Source organism: Hylaeus anthracinus, unplaced genomic scaffold, assembly GCF_026225885.1.
Source record: "Hylaeus anthracinus isolate JK02 unplaced genomic scaffold, UHH_iyHylAnth1.0_haploid 2, whole genome shotgun sequence".
Lineage (NCBI taxonomy): Eukaryota > Metazoa > Arthropoda > Insecta > Hymenoptera > Colletidae > Hylaeus > Hylaeus anthracinus.
In genome coordinates, this window is record NW_026534838.1 from 6,003,052 (window position 1) to 6,024,517 (window position 21,466).

The following is a 21,466-nucleotide window of genomic DNA, read 5'->3' on the forward strand; positions in this document are numbered from 1 at the left end:
TGCCCTCGGAGACACCGTTGCGTCCGCGGACCCGAGGTGACGAGGAAAAAGACCACAGGACGGAGGAGGTTTTCCAGGACTACCGGGATTAAGGATAATCCTATTAGACTTGAATTAATCCCACGGGAACTGCATTTCTCCGCGACGAAATATTACGTTATGCTGTTATTACTGTACACGACGCGGCAGCCTGTTTTTCCGCGCTCTTTCGCCCATCGTGGAACTTTGGCGATTATCTATCGGGCTCCTAGGCGTCGGGACGAGTTTAAGGGAATTTGGAGGAGTTGCTGAAATTGGGCCACTTTGTGTCCTTTTTTTATATCGATTGGGATTCATGAATAACTTTAATTATAGGTGATAAATAATTATGCTCTAAAGAACCTTCTATATATTTAATCTGGCTGATAAATGGGAAAGAATGGTGATCAACGATGGTGGCTGCATAATTCATTGAGATTTATTGTGCATTGGGTTGTCCAGAAAGTTCGTGGCAATTTTTAAGAATAATTCTAAGGCATATTTGAATTTTGATATACCTACATATATTTAGTGAACTACATTTTGTTCCACACCTTTCCACCTTTTTGGGATGTATACATGTTATTTGTTTTCAATTATTCTGATGTATTCAGAACGTGGACCACTTGCCAAAAATCGACATAGACTTTCCTAATTTTTGTCAAGTATAAGTGAATTTTGGTTTTTGCTTTAAATAAAATAAGCTGCTCTGTTTAATTAAATTTATTGCTCTTCGTGTCAGTTAAGATTTTATGTAAAAGAAGTAATATCCTTGGTTTCCCAGGACTAAAGTACTATGTCATTTCGTCCTAGATTCGCTAGAACAGGGATACTCAAAGTTCAACCTTCCATGGACTTGGACTTCTTTATTAAGGAAAAATTTTTGAGGGCCCCTTTCGGTAATGAAAAATTCTAGACGGATCCCCTACAGCAAAATTAACTTCCTTTTCTTTTAATATAACTTAAAGCCCCTTGTTAAGACTGTATTAATATTTTTTCTTATCATTAGAGTTCTCTGTAAGAAGAACATCAAAATAAAAATTAAATATTAGCGACTCAAAGAAATTTGTAATCTGCATCACATAATCGATTTTCACTTTTCATTAAAGCTGATTCTTAAAATAAATTGATTACTCATTATTAGACTGCGGATCTTTATTCAAAATGAAATCTTCGCGAACGTACCTACAAAAATTGAGCCTAAACAGGAATTAATTTTATTCTGCAAATATTATAACATGAACTTTTAATCTTTTTTATATTCTTGTATATCGTTTGTATTTTGCAGTTTCTTGGACATACAAATTTCCTATAAATTCTTTTTCTCTTAATATAATTTAAAGCTCCTCGTTAAAAATGTATGTAATTTTTTTTTTATCAATAGAGTTCTCTATTAAAAGAACACCACAATAAAAATGAAATATTAGTGACCGAAAGAAATTTGTAATTTGCATCACGTAATCCATTTTCACCTTTCACTAAAATCGACTCCTAAGGTAAATCGATTACGCATCCCCCATATTTCCAGTGGAGGCGCCCCTGGTTACTTCCACGTCGACATAATATCGTTAGTAATTTCGTGACTGTTCGACGAGGGCCTGAAAGACTTTCAGCCGGAGTTAGAAGCAATAAAGAAACGGTCCAGAAATCTCGCGTCTCGAGGATGAAATGATGGAACTTGGAAAGAATTATGAAGCGTCTAGAAGGACGCTGCAAGAAGAATCGACGACAGATCCCGGCCGTCAAAGCCAGCGAGGAAGCGCACTTATCCTTAAGTGATTGATGTCGGCTGGATCCGGCGGAGGAATAAAAAGCGTCTGTCGGGTGATTTTTTAACGGGCCAACGGTGTATAAAGGTGTCACTACATCCTCTTCCGTGCAAGGGAAATACATCAATCTCCATTAACATTGCGTATTTATAAATATAAAATCGTGCGAACGATGCTAAAAAATACTTGTCGCCCACGCTTTGAAAACAAATTACACGAGGAACGTTAAAATTACGGTTTATTATATTAGATAATATTCCGAACTTGCTGGGCAATAGTATCAAATAGTAGGTAGCTAATATAAATCACCCAGCTTGGACAACTGGAATTACATTAAAAAATTTGTGATATAAATGCGATGATTATTCACGCACGAGAATTGTTAATATCGTCAAAGGGAGCGAAAATGTCATATATTTTTTGTAGAAATTTTTGAAAAGAATGCGTGCGATTTTACACCCAGGAAACATAACGAAAATTATACAAAAAAAGGTGAATCAAAGATTAGAATTTGACAATTAGAATATTATTTAATTTAAAGACCAAGGTTTTCAATGTCAATTTTTTTAATTTCGAGGCTTGCTGTAATTTTAATTTGCTCTCGATTATTACAGAATATCCGTGAGTCTTTCCCAATAAAATAATATGCAAAGAAAAAAACAAGGTGATTTGAAGATTAGTATTTGGCAATCAGGATATTAATTCATTCAAAGACCAAAGTTATTCAACGTCAAATTTTTTATTTTCGTGGCTCGCTGTATTTTCAATTTACTTTCAATTATTACAGAATAGAATAGAATAGAATGTGTATAACATATCGTTAATAATGACCTGTTAGAGGCAACGATTAAATCGTCAACAATTTACATAACACCGATAAAAAACTAAGCCACTAAGTTTCACCCGGGTTATGGCTCGCAGACTTATATAGAGAGGGATTCCAATTACGCGATAATGTTCTCGGCCGCGATTTCATTATGATCATCGGCTAACCGCGCGTGTGTAAGAGGCAAAAAGCTGCGGGGCGAGCGTGGCGGCGAAAAAGGCGGAATTAATTCCCGTGAGTAGCTGGCACGGAAAAAACTTTCGATGAAGTTTTGATTGCATTGCTGACGTATGTATGCTACGTATATCTCTGCGCGCTGTCGGTACGCGTGGAAAAATTTGCAATAAAACGCCGGGAATGAACGACAATCCATCGCTAGATTTTGATTGAAAACATTTTTTAATCATCCCTGGAACCTATAAAAATACAGAGTCACGGAGTTGTTTAGTTTGCGCGCGGTATTTTTCACTCGATTCGGAGGGCTTAAATTTTATCGGCCCTCCCTTTCGCGCAGCTGAAAGGGGGATAACGTTGCGCAATTTTGTAAAAAGTTCATTTTTCTTGCTTTTCCTTCGAAAGATTGTTTCGAGAATATCGCGGTGAATTTTGTGAAGGAAAATCGTAGAATTTTTGGGAGTTGCAAACTGAAGTATATATTGTTTATAAATTATTGACAAGGTTTCCATAGAGTATGGAGTCATGCCTGAAAAATTTAAGAAAGATGGCTACTTGATTTCAAGTTGGAATTTATGGAAATATCTGGTCTGTTCCAAACAGATGTTGAAATAGAATGAACTGGTTCGAATTATTTCTCATGGAGGATTAATTTTGCAGACCTGTCTGTTTATATTTATAATTATTTAAACTTTCATTGAGACACAAGGTTTGAAAACAATTCATAGAATACTTTCTCCTTAAACAATTTCTGTAAATGCCTCTCTTTCACGGCCACCGTGGTCCTCCCTGAACCTCCAATTCGATTGTCAGGTAGTTAAATTTATCCCGAGTCGGGTAGCAACCAACGTCGGCAAAGGCGAGCTACAATGAAGCTAAGGAAAGTGCTGGTAGCAATGTACTACCAGCCAGAAATAAACCTTGGTCTCCGTGATGTGCACTTACTTATACGCGTCTGTTGAGAATGCGGCTCGTCGTATCCCTCCGGCTTGTCGGGATCTAAAAGCAAAAGTGCAATAGGCGGTCATCAAAACGCAATTTGTCATACACGGTCGCCGAACTGCCCCCACAGATAAATAACTATTCAAATTGCCCGAGGAACCTCGACATTTATTTCCTACACGCTTCGCGACCGTGTCCGGAATCTTGACGACGAGATGACTTTATTACGTCAGGCGTTTATCGTGGAAGTAGTGCAAGTTCATCTTTGATTCGAGATATTGCAGAATTGTTTTATTATTAAGGAGGAAGTTCATCGAGGATTTTAAAATTATCGCGAGATGCAGTTGACTACCATTACACTTTTTTTTGTTTACATTTAAGAAAGATTATTCTTGTAAGCTTGTCCTTGTGGATTTATTTCATTTTAATTGTGAATGTTTTTTTTTTTTATTCTACTTAGAAATTGATCTCAAATTAACGTGTTAGAGTGGTGATTTAACTGACAGTTGCTGTCGATGCAAATGGATATTGATGAATTTTTTCTTTACACTTAAGAAATGTAAGATTGTTCTTGTTTGTGGATTTACTTCATTTTAATAATAAATGTTTTTTTTTAGTCTACTTAGAAATTGATCACAAGTTAACATATTCGAGTGATAATTTTAATTGTCAATGCAAATGGACATTGATCAATTTTTTTTACACTTGAGAATTGTAAGATTGTTCTTGTTTGAGAATTTAAATAATTTTAATAGCGAATGTATTTCTTATTTCATTTAAAAATTCATCACAAGTTATCATCTTCAAGTGAACACTGCCTAAAAAAAAAAATAAGATTCCTAGACCATCCGTTTCAAAATAAAGAAATAAATGAGAATGTGTTTAAAATGAAAGACGTAACCAAAAGAAATAGGGGTGAATTACTCGTACAGGTGAAGTTACCCCACTTTTGTTGAAATGTGTAAGTAACCTCTCTCGACGTTAAAGGCCACCGACCCTTGTTTCATTTTCTGGAATATGGAGATACAATTAGGAATCACTCTGTACACCGGGTACTCTCAGCGAGCGGTGATTATTAAAGTTATTAAACGAAGTACAGCTTAAGGGTCATTCAATTTAGTGGGTGGATTTAAATAAAGGAGACCGGAGAAATAGTAATTACCTCGCACGGAGAGCTGGACAGCATACATCATCTTGGGCTCGGTGTTCACCTGGCATTCGTACTTGCCCGAGTCTCCCTTCCTCGCGTTGTCCAGCCTGAGGGTCCATGCATCGCTTCCTGGTGTGTGCTGTGGCCCGAACCTCGCGTCCGAGCTGAACGGCGTGTTCCCGGACGTGAGGATGTGGAGGTCCTTGCTTCTCATCCAGGACACCTGAAAGCACGCGCGGTCGATGTTGGAATTACGACAGATGTAATGTAATTACCTTGCGAACCTCTCCGAAGACGTACAAATACTTTACAATATTAAACTTAAAATTTTACAGTGATAAGTAATTCTTGCTATTTTGCTGCACTGTTAAAAATATTAAATAATTAAACTCACAGAAGTTACTGTGATTTCTTACAGCAAGTTATATTATGGTTCGCTTTGATTTTCAAATAAAATCATTGATAAGAAGAATAAATGAAGTCTTTCACTGTACAAAATTTACTTCAATAGAACATGCTTCTAATAATTATACACATAAATAACGGAAAAAATTGGAGAAATAAAAGTCCCGTTATTGCTGTCATCTAGAAGTCCGCTGAAATTTCGCTGCAATTTAGGGAAAAGAAATGCCGCCAATCGCGCGATACGCGAGACTGTTCCGAGCGTAAAATTTCCTCACTAATGACGTGCATTCGTCAGCACGGAGTCATTTAGGCTGGTTCGATATGTACGACTACAGATGCGATCCTCCCCTTAAATCCCAAGACGTAGGAATGCACACTCGCGCTCCGTAAATCAGCGCTCTGTTACGACTTATTTCCCTCCCGCCATCGCTACTTTACACCCGTGTTACGAGGGACGTAATGCATAACACAGTAACGCGTTATGACGTCGTTACCTTGAAGGGCGAGGGGGGCGTGAGTGACGATGGTGGAATTTAATGGAGCAATGCGCGATGATTACCGCGGAGGGGGAAGAAGTAGGAAAAGTGAAAAATTTGTTGACATGGTGGAGCAACATTATTTCTTGGTCGTTTAAATATTAATTCGGTAATTAATGTTTGACAACCTTCCAGTCAAAGAATTTTATTTTATTCTTGGAGCAAAATTATTTCTTGGTCACCTAAATATTAATTCGTTAATTAATGTTTGAATTAACCACCTTACAGTCAAAGAATTTCATTTAATATTTCTACGAAAATTATTTCTTGGTCACTTAAATATTAATTCCTTACAGAACGTTTGAGATAACCACCTTCCAGTCAAAGAATTTTATTTTATTCTTGGAGCGAAATTATTTCTCCGTCACTTAAATATTAATTCCTTAATTAATCTTTGAATTAACCACCTTCCAGTCAAAAAAATTTCATTTAATATTTTTATGAAAATTATTTCTCGGTTACCTATACACTCATAAATTCATGATTCCGTTGAGCAATTATGCACATCAAGAATTGAATTCTACAACAAATTAATTAATGTACTTGCTGTATACTAAGTGGATCTACAGAGCTATCAAATCCCAGCGTAAGAAAACACTGTATGGTAAATTTTGAAACACGTGCACGGTTAATTTCATAAGAACTGTTGTTCCAGGGTTCCAAGTCGAGGGCTTAAGGCGGAGTTGCGGTTGTTTGAACGAGAAATCGATCCATTTATTGATTGCATTTTCCAAAGCCATATGATTCCGAAGTTGCGTCATTAAAATTTTATGACGGTACATGGAGGCTTAAAAAAGTTATATCCTTTTGAAGAGAATTCTATACGCGACAAAAGAACGCCACTAAAAACCGTCACACGTTTTATTATGCAATCCCGGAAGACCCTTCATTTATTACACGTTATACCTGCCGCAACATGTTTAACTCGTGCACCGTGCACGACGCGTCTAACTCGCATAAATTTGAATATTTTTACTATTTGGATAACTCGTTGAATTCCTCGTTTAGTCGGGAAAAAACTTGTTCAATTCCTTGTTCGGTAATAAATCGCGACGCTTAATTCGACTGTCGCGCGGCAATTTATATTCGAAACACACACTCTTGAAAATAACTCATTTTATCATCCGACGAACCAGAACTCCGCCTCGGGCCGACGGGTTTCGCGTTTATGCGGTTATAATTTTATTAGACGCGGCCGCGCCTGGTCAGCGGGCCGGGTTAAACTATTTTTATCGTTGTAACAATTCGTGGAGTAATTTAAACGCCGGTACGGTTAATATACGGGGCAATTATTCTTTCTTGGAGCGGGGAATAAAATCGCGATTTTCTTATGTCACTGGCAAGCTCCATTAATAAAACGCAGCAAACGAACCCCTGGCCGGCGGCCCCGTGTTCCGCAGTTAGAGGCACCTTTGACATATCTTATTGCTCCGGGCTAAATAATTAATCCCTATTCCGCGCCCCTCCGCCTCCGGGGGTACGAGAAGGAGGCGGGTAATGGGAGTTTACTGATTATTCAGTTAAATTCACGAGTTCCTCGACGGGCGAACTATTTCCTGCTCTCTTCGTAGCTTGATTCATCAATCCTTATGAGTTTTCTCTACCCTCGACTCTTTACGACAAAGAATTTAATCCTTAATTTCTCGGCCAGAGTTTGCTTTAAGGGTCGTTTCGCGAATGCGTTTCGAGCTTGATCGACGCGCCATTCTGTTTATCTTCCTTGAGCTCGCGTGGGAACGAAGTCATCGATCTTGCTTTTACTTTAGGTGAGAATTTAGGTATTATATTTTACGCGAGGAGTAGAAAATATGAGTCTGTAATTAATTATTAGGGGCGACGTCAATGATTACAATTTAATTATAATTTATTTAACATGTTATACTTCTTGGCTACTACCGATATCTTTACTAATTTGAGAAATTCGTTTCTGGTGTTAACGATTGTCCGCATACTATTCGAAAGCCCCATTGAGATATTAAGAATTATCCCATAAACGGTCAAACTTAGGAATGAAATATTTCAAGAACGTTTTAATTCGTAAAGCTTTAATAATATTGCACCATAAACGTTCACATTTAGAAATAAAATATTTTAATATCGAATTCGTGAAGCTTTAATATCGAACCCATAGCTTTAGTACACAACCGACACTCTATTTGAGGATTACATCATAAACGTTCAAAATTGAGGTGGTGTACTGTAATACGTAGACAGTTCTATTTTTTTAATGGTTTGGAGGTTAAAACATAATCCCGGATTTTTAAAATTCAGGAAGAAGAGGAAGAAGAATGAATTTTGCACTAATTTTACGGTTTTCCGTATTCTGTATTTTAAGAATAAAATAAACATGTGTTTGGAAGAAAATTTTTAAAAATCTCTTAAATTTCAGGTGTTTTTTAGAACAGAGTGCAATAAGGAGCCAGCTCCAAACATTAATCCTCCCTTCCACGACTTTGAAAACGAAAGATGGAATCCTATAATAATTTCATACTTAGGTACCTATGCTATAATATGAAAAAAAAGAAGGGAAATTTAAAAAATCTGAATTTTATAAAGTTTTTCTTAATTTCCCAAAAATTACACACCCCTCGATTAGAAATAAAATATTACAAGAACGCTCGAATTCGCGAAGCTTCAATATCGAGCCCGTTCGCCGGATCAAAACTCTCCGAAAAACAACGCGCAGTCTAATAAAGAAAATTGGTATTTGCACCGCGAAAGTAATCGACGTAATTGCAAGAAAATATTGACCGTCGCGGGAGTAATAGACCAACACATCGGCGAGGCGACGATTCGCTGAAAGCCAAGTTTAAAAACACGTTTGCGTCAAGCTGCTCCAGCGCATGCATAATTCCCTCTGTTAATCCATTCCCTTTCAGACTTTCGTTCATGTAATGAGCAAAGGTTTGCGCGATCCTCGCAGAGACGAGTGCGCACACTACCGACAGCTGCAACTCTTCAAAAAGGCGAGCCACCTTCCTCGTTAGGATTAATATTTCCCCCACGACCTTAAGGGTTGACGAACATTTAGCGCCGGGGCGACAGAGTGGCATTTCGCTGATAATTGCACCGCGATTATGATCGTATTTTTCATGGAAGTCCCATTAAAGTTTCACTTCGAAAATACGTTATTCCGAGACGAGTATAGCAATTTCGTTCGATTAAATTCAATGTTGAATTGGTATGCACGATGTGGCTGAGGATTTTGCAATTTCTTTCGTCGATACTAGTAAGTAATGAGGATGTTTTAATTTCATCTGTACGCTAATGATGTGGTTATATGAATTTTAGTTTACCCTTAGAAAAAAAATATATATATACATGTCAAATTGATTAATTTCCTCTTTTTCGAAGTCGGTTAAAAATAGCAGCACTCGAGTTGTACACCCTTAGCTCGTCTAATAATTACCAAATTACCTTAAATTACCTTCAATAATTACCTTACAAAATAAAGGAGATTCTGCGCCTTTGAATTTCTCCCAAAAATTTCTACAAACGTTCTGGACAACGCAATGTTATAAACCAACCGTACCAGACAATTTAAAAATGTAAAAAATTATTGCACGAATTTCAAAGCGTTTGCAATTCAGCTTTCTGGAGGATCCGTGCGAAAATTTATGCTGGATCCAAAGTGATCGCCAAGGCAACCCTGGAACGAGAACTGTAGAGTGAAGAGACACGGTTCAGCCGTCAGTCGAATATGGTTAGTTGGACTTATCGGATAGGTCGTATTTTTTCGTCGCCCGGCGGCCCAAACGGCGGGATATTTGATATCCGGTTATCGGTTCGCAGTCATTTCCGATCTGCATCCAGTTACTATTTTCCCGTCGGTCGTTTCGCGAGTGGGGCACGAGAGCGAGAGGGAACGATCGCGGATGATTTGTTGCAAGAGAGTACAGCGGCGGGAAAGACGCGGAATCTAAATTGCGATCGGCCGCGGCGCCGTGATTTTTAATAATATCGTAGGAATCGAGGCGGGTCTGCGACATTTCGTTCGAGCGGGAGGGTGCAATAATCCTCCACGCCGGCGAAGAAAAAGAGACACCGCTGCCTACGACGCATTCTGCCAGCTGTGGATTTATCGTCGTTATTAAGAGAGCCGGGGTGATACGGGGAACCGTGTCTGTCGGAGCGGGCGCGAAACGTTATTCAAAGGGGGACAAAAGGAGTTGGGATTAATCGGTAATTAAATCGACGCCGGGCAACCGTAACGCTTCCGATAAGCTAGCGTTATACGTTAGCGTTCTGAATCGCTGTCGGGAAACTTGCCTCAAGATCAGCGCGGGTGTTCATTGACGGGCCCAGGCGTAGCCTGACGAGTTCCATATCGATCGAGAACAGACTTGGTAAGCTGCGAGCCTGTCGAAGTCTCTATTGTGGCAGTCGGGTGATTAGTTTCAAACGAAACTGTGTGGCATTCTATCGGTGGCGCTAATCTGGTTGAAAGGACGAGATAATTGCGCCGGTAATTGATAACGCGATGCCAGTGGAAAATTATTAAGAATCGTTAGCGGTGTCAAGATCGGAGAGATTTGGTGAGAGAAAGTAGAACTCGGTAGCTAGTGGATAATTTGATTTTGATACTGTCATTTTCTTTTGCAATTGCACTTGGTTCTTTAGAATGCTATGAATTATTTTTAGGCCATCAAAGTTATGAAACATTAAACTATGAGTAAATAGAATTCAGTAGCTAGGGGATAATTTGATTTTGAGACTGTACTTTTCTTTTTCAATTGCACTTGATTTTTTAAAATGCTATGAATTATTTTTAGGCCATTAAAGTTATGAAACATTAAACTATGAGTAAATAGAATTCAGTAGCTAGGGGATAATTTGATTTTGATACTGTACTTTTCTTTTTTAATTCCACTTGGTAGGATGCTGCTATGCACTATTTTATTATAACTTTTTTAAATATTCGTAGAATTCAGAAGCTACTGGATACTTTGCTTTTGATAGGATAATTTTCTTTTGCAATTGAACATGCCATAAAGACACTCTAAATTTATCTTTGAAGTAATATAAAAATAATATCTTCTATTATAGCTGGTATTAATAGGATACATTGTATAAAGCCTCCCTTATATTAATTATTATGCCTATTCCCTTATACGTATTCTTTGAAGTCCCACTATCAACAAGCAATAATAAATGCAAATAACAAGAAACTACGAATTCGTTCTCTGTTTTCTAGCTAACCAGGCTTCCAAAATAAATATAAACACACTCCAAATTTGTCTTGGAGGTAATCTAAAAATAATATCTTGAACCAACTAGCTTGAACCAATCAGACTAATCATCCCCTAAACCTCACAAGAATTCTGAAAAACACTCTTAAAGTTGCAAAGTAAACATAAAGACCCTCCAAACTAGTTTTGAAGATAAAAATAATATCGTCAGTCTTGAATCAATCAGACTGATCATCCCCTAAACCTCACAAGAATTCTGAAAAACTCTCTTAAACTTGCAGAATAAATATAAAGTCACTCCAAACTGTTCTTGAAGGTAATCTAAAAGTAATATCGTTAGTCTTGAATCAATCAGGCTGGTCATCCCCTAAACCTCACAAGAATTCTCAAAACCACCCTTAAAGATGCAAAATAAATGTAAAGTCACTCCAACCTAGTTTTGAAGTTAAAAATAATATCGTCAGTCTTGAATCAATCAGACTAATCATCCCCCAAACCTCGCAATCCATTCTCAAAACCACCCTTAAATAAATTGCAGTCGCCCGAAACCAATCGCGCTAGCCAAGAGTATAATACAAAGACAAAAAAAATGATTCCCTCCGCGAAATTCATTTCGCCGACAGACAACAGACGTTACACGGTCCACGGTCAGTGGTTTCCGAGGGAATCCAAAATTTTCCAGGTCGGTCGCGGCGCTCTTACGCGGAAGCGTCTAATTTAAGAAACACTCGACAACGAGTCGTGTCGCGTGTATACGCTCGATCTTCACCCCTCCAGAAAGGGTGGTCGCTTTGGTCTGCTGGCGCGAGCGTCGGAATGGCGCGCATAACGTAGCTGCTCGAGGAGGACACGTGGAACGAGCAGCGAGGCTCGTAAGGTTGCGGCGAAACGACTTGGTAGGAGCTGCATTTTTATCCGGCAGACTGTGTCGACGTAGCAGATGAAAGCGGTTATGCCGGCACCGTATATTGCCATCCTTTTGTCTCCCCGCCGCGACGACTCTACGCCACGCAAACACACGCCTGCACACACAAACACACATACACACGCGAAACACACGGGCAACCGTGGAGGAAGCCCGCGACTCTTTTTCCGTCTTTTCCGCTTTCCCGCTCCTCTCCACCAGCGACCTCAAAGCCAGTTCTATTTCGGTGCCATCCGACGTATACTCGAGTAAACTGGCATACGACCAAATGCCGTGATACACCGGTCTCGCCACGCCATACATTCTTCTCACCCCTAACGTTATGACCTTCGCCGTAACGCCGTGAACCATTACGCTCCACCGTGTGCTGCTTACGTTATTATTGTATAAATCAGCCACACGCGGCGCACGGATTCTCTTCTCGTTATGTCTCTAACGCCGATATCCACCCACGAGGGAATTGTTTTATTTTATTACCGGGAAAATTTAAGGGAAAGGACTCGGACACTTTGGAGAGGCTGTGGAATTGGACAGATTATTGTATGTTATTAACGAGTGGGAGAATTTAAGGGGAAAGATATAATGCAATTTTGAATTTTTTAGGTGGGAATTTAGGTTCATATTGAAGAGAGACATGTCTTAAAAATAAATTTAAATCTCTGTTAGTTTTAAATGAAAACTGTGGCCTCTAGAATGTACACAAAACAGCTATGTTTGATATCGGTGACCTCCGAGGTTGATATCTTCCACATTTACCGAGGAAAAACTTCTAAAATATTGCAATATTTACTTGAATATATGTGTAAAATGTTCTCAAAGTTTCAATAAATTACATACGTTATTTTCTTACTTCTTGATTTATTATCCTTTTATATCTTCATATTTTGCTTTCATCGTAAGTAGTAATGTTTTAATAGTAATAATGTTCAGCCTCAGAAATACAAAAGTACATCATCAAACAATAATCACTGACTTACTATCCTTTTATATTTTCGTATTTTATTCCAATAATACCTAATAACATTTTAATAGTAAATTTAATAATTAACGTTTAATATTTAATACTTTATGTACAGTATACTTTTAATAGTAAGAATGTTTAACCACGAAACGACCTAGCCAAAGTGCTCCAACATTGCTGCGGTGGAGACAAAGCGAACCCGTGTGGTGGGGGTGATTTTTGCATCGACCGAAAATGCTTGCCCGTCCGTTTTTTAATCCGATTTCGTTTATCGAGAAAAGTCGAGTATCGTTCGCGGAAAAATTGTGCCTGCGACGGGAGGAACGACATACACAGACCCGTCTATCCGTCGAGGGTGGATTACGCGAAGGGAGGAGGGCGAAGGACAGGAAAGGGCCGTGATTTTTTTAACTCTTTGACAACCACGACGCTTTCGAATACGTCGATGTTCGAATAATTAACCCGCCATCGATTATTCTGGGCATCGAAATGTCTGTCCGCGGGGTCAGCGGAGGTGGGTGGATTCGTTTTCACTCGGACATGCGCGAGCGAATCGCAAACCGGTGGATTCTTATTCATACGTTCGTGGGCGAAACTTCGATGCGTTCAGCGGTGAAAAAAAAAAGTGCGGCGCAAAAACGTGTTCGAAATCTTTTCCATTTCCGGGAGAAGAATTCGATTAAAAGGATTGAAGGTAAATTGAATCGCGCTTGGGACGCCGACATCCGTTTGAAAATAAATTTGCAACAGCGAACGTCTGTAATTTTCAAGTCTTTTCCATTAAAATTCGTTTCCCTTTTCTCTTGTGCCGTTCTTGTTTCTTCGGGACTTAATAACTTGCCTCCGCGGTGATTTTATTGATTGCATATAATCTGATCTGATTTTTCTTTATGAAAAGATTGTTTTTATGCAACTGTCCATGGGTGAATTCAAAGACGAAGAAGTCTTGATTGGAACCTATTGTCGACAACGTAAATAGTTGCAACAACAATATGGTTTAATCTTAGCATACTTCTCGACTGATTGTTATATTATTTTGTTTTATTATAAATATATTTATCAGATCCAGCCAAAACATTATTACAGAAAAAGACACCCACAGCTGCTAGGTTCCTTATTCATGCAGTTTATACAGATTCCAAATTTCCTAAAAATATATCATGTAATTTTAAAATAAGCAATTGGTGTAATGTAAATACTTTTGGAATTAGCTATATACCAACCCTTTCAGTACTCAGAAAAACAGACGGTCGCAGAGCTCGCTCGCGCTTTGAATCCAAAAACATTGATATTTTTCAAGCGTTGCGATATCTATGGTCGCCACTGGAGGCAGAAAGACCGACCCAGTGGAACGTTCCACCAATCTATCGAACAATTTGACGGTTCCCTCCCAGACTCGGTGGTTCCCTCCCAATAGGGACACACTTGTCGTTGAAACACACCCCGATACCGGGCTCGGGATACGTATCGCGATCAATCCTTTGTAAACGGAGAAAATTTTAACCGATCATCGAGGAAACTTGCGATCGGAGGTATTTTTTGCAGCGACGCGACGTAATGCGCGCAGAGAAAGAGAGATAGAGAGAGAAAGGGCGGGAACAGCCGTCGTATCGACGCCGCAGGGGTGGCAAACGCGGTGCGCGGCATAAACCTGACCTCGGCTAACCTAAACTAATCGGTGACCAACAACGATCCCTGGGTCACTGAGCTTTCGTCGATTACCTTTCTTCCGTTACACGTTGCTTCGGCCGAGACGGTAATGCCGTTCGATTAACCGTGCGCCCCCAAACCCCTCTGCGTAATTTAAAGCCGGCCAGTGGTCGTTCGTTACGTCCGACGGGCCGCGAAAGTGAGAAAACTAAGTACGTGGAAGGGAAAAAAGGGGTAGGGGGAAATTCATTTTCCAGGCGACGATGGCCGAACGCGACCCTTAATGCATCTTTGAAGAATAATACACGGTGGTCGTTCGAGAACTGCAATGACTTCTGGGTAGACTTGGTGCTTCTGGGTAGGCGGATGTTAAATAATTTATTATGATTAGGGTAGAGTTCTTCTGGTAGAATGGATTCATTGTTTGCGTTGGGTTCATTGAGACCAGATTAGACAATTAACGTCTTTTCGATGCTCGAGAACTATCGCAAACTTACTGAGACAGTATATACATTGACGGTATTCAATATTTCCGACTCCTCCAAAATATGCACTGAACTTACTCAGACAGTATGTGCATTAATAGTATTCAATATTGCTGTCTTCACCAAAAACTACACCAAACTTACTCAGACAGTATTTGCATTGACGGTATTCAATATTTTCACGTTCTTTAGAAAATACACCAAACTTACTCAGACGGTATGTGCATTAACAGTATTCAATATTGCTGTCCACGCCAAAAACTACCCCAAACCTACTCAGACAGTATATACATTAACGGTATTCAATATTTCCGCCTCCTCATAAATATACATCAAACTTACTCAGACAGTATGTGCATTAATAGTATTCAATATTGCTGTCTTCACCAAAAACTACAGCAAACTTACTCAGACAGTATATACATTGAGGGTATTCAATATTTCCGCCTCCTCAAAAATATACACCAAACTTACTCAGACAGTATGTGCATTAATAATATTCAATATTGCTGTCCTCAAAAAAACTGTCACTCAAGGTCAATTTAATCCCTTTCACTACAAAATAATTCTCTCGATTAGAATAGGATAAAACTGGATACTTCGCATAATTCACACTCACACCATGTTTATTTCACGATAGACACCATGGTTCGAAACGGGAATGCTCCCCAATTATTTTTCCAGCGTCCATCTTCTCCTCCTGCAAGGCCGTCCTTCTTATTCGTGTTTGGCTTTCTTTACGCCTTTCTCCTGGACGGACGGAGACTGAAACCCGTACCCACGGGCTTTGTCGCGTTCCCTTTTGTCGCATACAATAGGATCGCTGACTAACTCGAAGTTATCTCGGAGTACATCGGCTTGGCCGCTCCAGGAGCATCGAATTATGATTCGACGTATCGCGGCCGATTCAATTAACTTCCCCGACGGTGTTCGAGGGTGGAAGCCTGGCGCAGTGGAGTACGGGAGCTTTCTACGAAAATGATGCACTATGTGGACAGACGCTGGCAAATTGTATTTTCAACGCATCAACGCACAAGCCAGAGGAGCAGAGAACAATTTTCACGAAGCGAAAACGATGATGCGAAGCTGTTGAAAACAAGGATTACGTGTTTTTAGTTTAATATCACAAGTCTTGATTATAGAAAGAGATTTTCCACCAGGTGCACTCTTTCGATATTTTCTTGAAAATTAGAGGAGGCACAGAGACTTTTTATTTAATAATTATTGAAAGAATATGTTAGAAGATTCTACAAAGAATTATAGACTTTAATTTTTCTATTATCAGATAAAAGAATATAAGAAATAAAACATGCCATACATATGGACAGCTACTGTCAGAAATTACTCAACTAAATTTTAAAGTTTATTTCAACCGTATAAATTTGAATTCCAAGAGAAATTATGGTTCCCTATATTCGCTACCTTTACAAACGTGCAAAGTTTCGTGGAAATTGGCGTTGAACACTTCGCGAAGATTCTCAGGGAAGACAGCAACCGAGTATCGCAATAGGACCAGTCAAAAGTAGCTTTAGTCTCGAGTGCAACATTCCCAAGTTCTATACGAGTTTAATTCCAAGAAAAGTGCATCTGGCAAAGTGCGTTACAGCTGTATCATTTTTTCCACGTTTCAATTTTATATTTTATTCCTGAACACGTATTTGTTAGAAAACATCGAGAGTTGACTTTTTACTTACAATTTCCACATCCTCCCCTCCACCTTCTAACAGAACATATCAAACAAGTCTTACAACTGCATCTCGCGGGTCAGTTTACCCAAGCTTGCTTCCTATTGTTGACTCTCGACCGACTTTTTCGTGAAATGCATATTCTCCGTATTTTCCCCCGTGAAACCAAACAGACCCTTCCTTCGTAAGTTGAAACGCACAGAAGCTACTGGACGGGAATGTTTTCCGAAGAAAATTTGAAATTGAAATTCTTTCCCTCGATGTCGCGTTTTAGATTGCGATTCGAATCCATTGCGAAACAATTTCGAACGCATGATGGCATTGTAACTTTCGCGACGCTGAGCACGATATTAGGGGTTAAGGACAAATTGACGGTTCCGGTAACTTTCGGTACAGCACGAATCGTGTCAAATATTATTATAGTTTGAGGCTGCTTACACAGGGTTTTGTGAAACAAATTTAAATTGGAATAGCTTTCCTTTAAAAATAAAAATAAAATTTGTAATGTAGTACTAGAATTCATACAATTCAGAAATCACTACAATTTCATCAATGTTGAATTAATTATTAATGTGGAAGCACATTTAACCCACAGATTGTGCAAATAAAATATTGTGAGTAAAATTTGGCTTATCGTCAGGAATAATTGCTGACCACAGTGACAGAGGGTTAACGATCACCGAAGGCAAAGAATGGAATACGAAATGAGCCAAATTTTGACCTCGACATCGCGAAGGGGTGACGCTTGGAGAACGACACTCGAAATGTCCGCGAATTATCACCGCTATCATCGCCTACAATTCCGTTCCTCCTGATGCGCGCCATTTCGCGCGAATTATCCCGCCGCGAGTAACGCCGGCATCTAGGCCATGAATTTATCATCTCAGCAGCGCAATCTCGCCGCGCCACTCCTCCTTAAGGCGTGTATTAATTTTTCCCAGCGATTTCAAATTCGAGAGTCCAAACAGAGGCTGATGACTATGGTACAAACGATTCTACTTAATTTTCCAGCCTTTTCCTCGTCCATGAATGGATACTGAGGTCCCATGACTAGAACCTAATGATACAACAACCCTCCCAAAATTAACCCTTTTAGATCTGGCGGCCACAGTTGCACAAAATTAAGAAATTACCGACACTATTGAAATTTTTATTTTCTTTTTTTCCACAGTAATTTTAATCCAAGTTACTCTAGAAATTAAATTACATTAGTCGAAGCAAATAAAAATAATTCAGGTCTGAAAGGTTCAATGATGGAGTTACGGATTATAATTTACAATTGCGGTCGCTACTACCACCTCCGAGATTCTGATTTCTGGACGATGAAAATCTCCGTAGGGAAACGCTTCCATTACTCTGGGGGGGATGGATCATTACGCGGTTGCGTAACGTCGACGAGACGTAGGATCCGCAGGAGTCAAGGAAAGCGACGCAGGGAACGCCGAAGAAAGGAAATGGGAGGCGAAGTGGCTCGAAAGTGGACTCATCAGTATGCAAAATGCAGCAGTCGCGACGGGGATGCACGCGTGGCCCGTCGTGCCCTCCATTTGCCCGACCAGCAGCTATACTATGCACGGCGTTCAGCCACCTAAACCGTCCGGAAAGCGTCGTTGTCGCTCGTCTGACCCGTTTGTTTGCGTCTTGAGGAGGACAGCTCGCCCAACCGACGAAATTCCCATCTCCGTCCCGTTTTTCACGTCCGCAAGCCGCCCGGTAAACGCGCCACGAAACTCTTTCGCGCGTTCAGCATCGAACGTATGGCTGGGTCCACTGGAAAGCAAGCTTGGATGAGTTTTATTTGAGACGAACGTAAAAGATGACAATTCGAAATAATGCGAGGCAAATACTTTCTTGTTTTTGTTTGAAATAATAATTCGCGAAGGAATTTTATCTCGAGTTGAAGTGAAATAAGGTGTTTCTTAAATAATTTTTAATTTAAATAATAGAATAGTTTTCGGTTAAAATATTGCATGTTAGGAAATTTGGAATTTCAAGGATTATATTTTGAATGATGTTTGAGTCTTCTTGCGGTGGTCTCGGCGATTAGACGGAACGAGGAATATATCAGTAGCCATGGCTGACTTAGGCTGACCGTTTCTACTGCGAACTGATTCCCACTTCTGAGGACGTATTTTCAGAATATTTTGGGAGAGAACCAAACGTGCGAATATTTTGAAATTTTTATGTGACATTGTGGAGTATATTTACTGTACTTTGACATTTTTTAATGTTGGTAATTCGTATCTACTCTATTTGTAGATCTTCTGGATGGAAAAGTGTATCTCACCTCTGAGGAGGTATTTTCAGAATATTTTGGGACGGAACCAAACGTGCGAATATTTTGAAATTTTTATGTGACATTGTAGAGTATATTTATTATACTTTGACATTTTTTGATGTTCGTAATACTAACATAACCTGATTGCAAAATTTATGAATGAAACTATGAAATTATTCCATTCCATAAACAGATAACAAAATAATCGAAAAGAAACTTGTCCCCTAAAAAATTTGCAAAAGCCCACGAAAATATTCCTTGTAAAGGTGTTCGTGCGTGTCACGCTCCGCCTGATTATCTTCGCGTCCGCGACCGGCGAGTCACTTCCGTGTCTCTTTTTCCTCGGTTACCTTTTATTTTCCCGAATACTCTTACTTCCGCCTCCATGTGGCCGCGTCGGGCGCGTTTCAAAGAACCGTTTCTTTATTTCTTCGGCTACCTACCCTTCCTCGTTCCCTTTTTGCGCGAGTCCGTCCCACCCCGTCGGTGCAACGATGCAGCTTCCTTCTGATGCACCGGCTAAGGCATCTTTGATGTACTAATGAAGTTAGTTCTCTAAGAAACTGCGTCGGCAGTTAGATTTTCTTTCTCTGTGTCGCTCTCGTGCTTTTTTCATGCCGTCGCCCGGAGAAACGAGCTTCATCGTCGCGCATTAAGCGAAGCAACGGTTTCCTTCCTCGTCTTCCTCCGCGTATTCCGGCGACGAACGAGACCGTGAGACGACTTTTGTAAACGAATCGCGCGCGCAGGAAAAGGCGAACCGCGTTGCCTTTTTATTTATCAACCAGCTACCGATAGGCCTTTGCGTTCCAGCTACAGGACGCGATTGAACAACCGGAGTGAGAGAGAAGAGATGAGAGAGATGGATGCTATACTGTTGCATAATTAAGAAGACTTCCGAGGAAAGGAAACTATGCAGAACGAGCCGGAGCTAGGGGTCTGATTTACTTGGCTGTCGTTCGGTGCAGGGCAAACTATAATTATGATTATTCACTGGTGCGGAGTAGGTTTAGGACCATGCTCTTTAAAATTTGAATTTGACGCCGGGAGCTTGCGGAATTTTAGTCACACGTCCAATTAGTTTGCTACTTCCAACCGATGTTGACTTTGTCGCGATTTCTATGTTTTATTACTCCTCTGTTTGAAGAGCGTAGGACACATTTAATTAAATTACTTTGTGACTTTGTAACTTAATTGTTTGTCCCAGACTTCGCTCTTTTTACTATATATTTATTGCGTCTGTTTGAAGGGGGCAGGACAAATTTAATTAATTTACTTTGTGACTTAGGTACTGGGTGACTCTGTTCTTTATTTTCTCTTTAATTGTTCGTCCCAGACTTTGCTTTTTTTTTTTAATAACATGGTGGGGTCATTGAGCTCCACACAAACCACTTGTTCCCATTTTAAGTTTGATATTAAACCTGCAGGACTTTCAAAAGTACGATATCCTTGCTCAATTGACACTTCCAGACCTGAATTATTTTTTTCTTGTAGTAATACAATTTAATTTTTAGGTTTAACTTGCACTAGAATTACAATAGAAAAATAAAATAAAATGTGTACAAATAAGTAAATTTTTCAATTTTGTGTCCCCAATTATGGATACCAGAAAAGGTTAAATAAAGGCAATCCCTACTAAAGTGTTTTTCAATAGAAGACACCTGTTTGAGAAAATTGCTCCTGAAACGATACCCTCAAATCTCCTTAAAGGATGACGACATGCCGTCTTCTAATAAGCCAATTACGAGGAATCAGAATGTTTGATCGGCATTTTCGTTCAATCTTCTTTGTTGTTCCGCGCTCCTTTGTCCTGGTGAAATTGAATCGGGATGAAGGCGAGCGGAAATAACAATTGCGGCTCAGCCATCTTTTTATTTTTCCTATTTTGGCATTCGGGATCGCGTGATACTTTTATTAAAACGTTTCATGTTGTTGTTCGAAACCGTACGGCGACGCAGATGCTTCCACGCGATGCGTTTGCGCGGTTAAAGCGATTATCGGCAGGAGGATCTCGAAGCTTTTACGACCGACCCCAGCCATCCTGCATTATTACCATTTCGTCAGTAGTATTCCGCGCGATATGCTGACACAGGGGCAACGGTCTATGACGAAACCGACGATCAGCCGCAGTAGTGGTGGAATGTGCGAGTCGGCCATCAGATGTCGGACTCGTACTTCCACCCTTTGACTGGAATATTTCGGAGAATTTGATTTGGTCGCGAAAGCGGAATGAATTTAATAACAAAAATGTTTGGCAACAAACAGCGCTGGCTATGAATAATAGACTTGGTTTTTACATTATTAAAAAATGTCAAAGTGTTGTAAATATATTCTAAAATTTTTAATTATAATTTCAAATTAATCGCCTTGGTGGATTTTTTGCAAAAAATTCTGGAAATACACTATTAGAAGTGGGAAGCAATTTCCAGTGGAAACGGACTGTCTAGGTCAGCCATGGCTCCTGTCATATTTC

The 21,466-nt window shown here is 39.6% G+C and overlaps 1 protein-coding gene across 1 annotated transcript in view; it reads right to left on the reverse strand.

Moving 5' to 3' along the window:
* LOC128892902 (hemicentin-1-like) overlaps window positions 1–21,466 on the reverse strand; it is a 159,386-nt gene that overhangs the window by 28,266 nt on the left and 109,654 nt on the right. The window contains exons 4-5 of the mRNA XM_054153541.1: window positions 4,892–5,102; window positions 3,733–3,786 (exon numbers count right to left, since the gene is read on the reverse strand). Of these exons, the coding sequence (XP_054009516.1) occupies window positions 3,733–3,786; window positions 4,892–5,102 (265 nt within the window). The remainder of the gene's footprint in view (window positions 1–3,732; window positions 3,787–4,891; window positions 5,103–21,466) is intronic.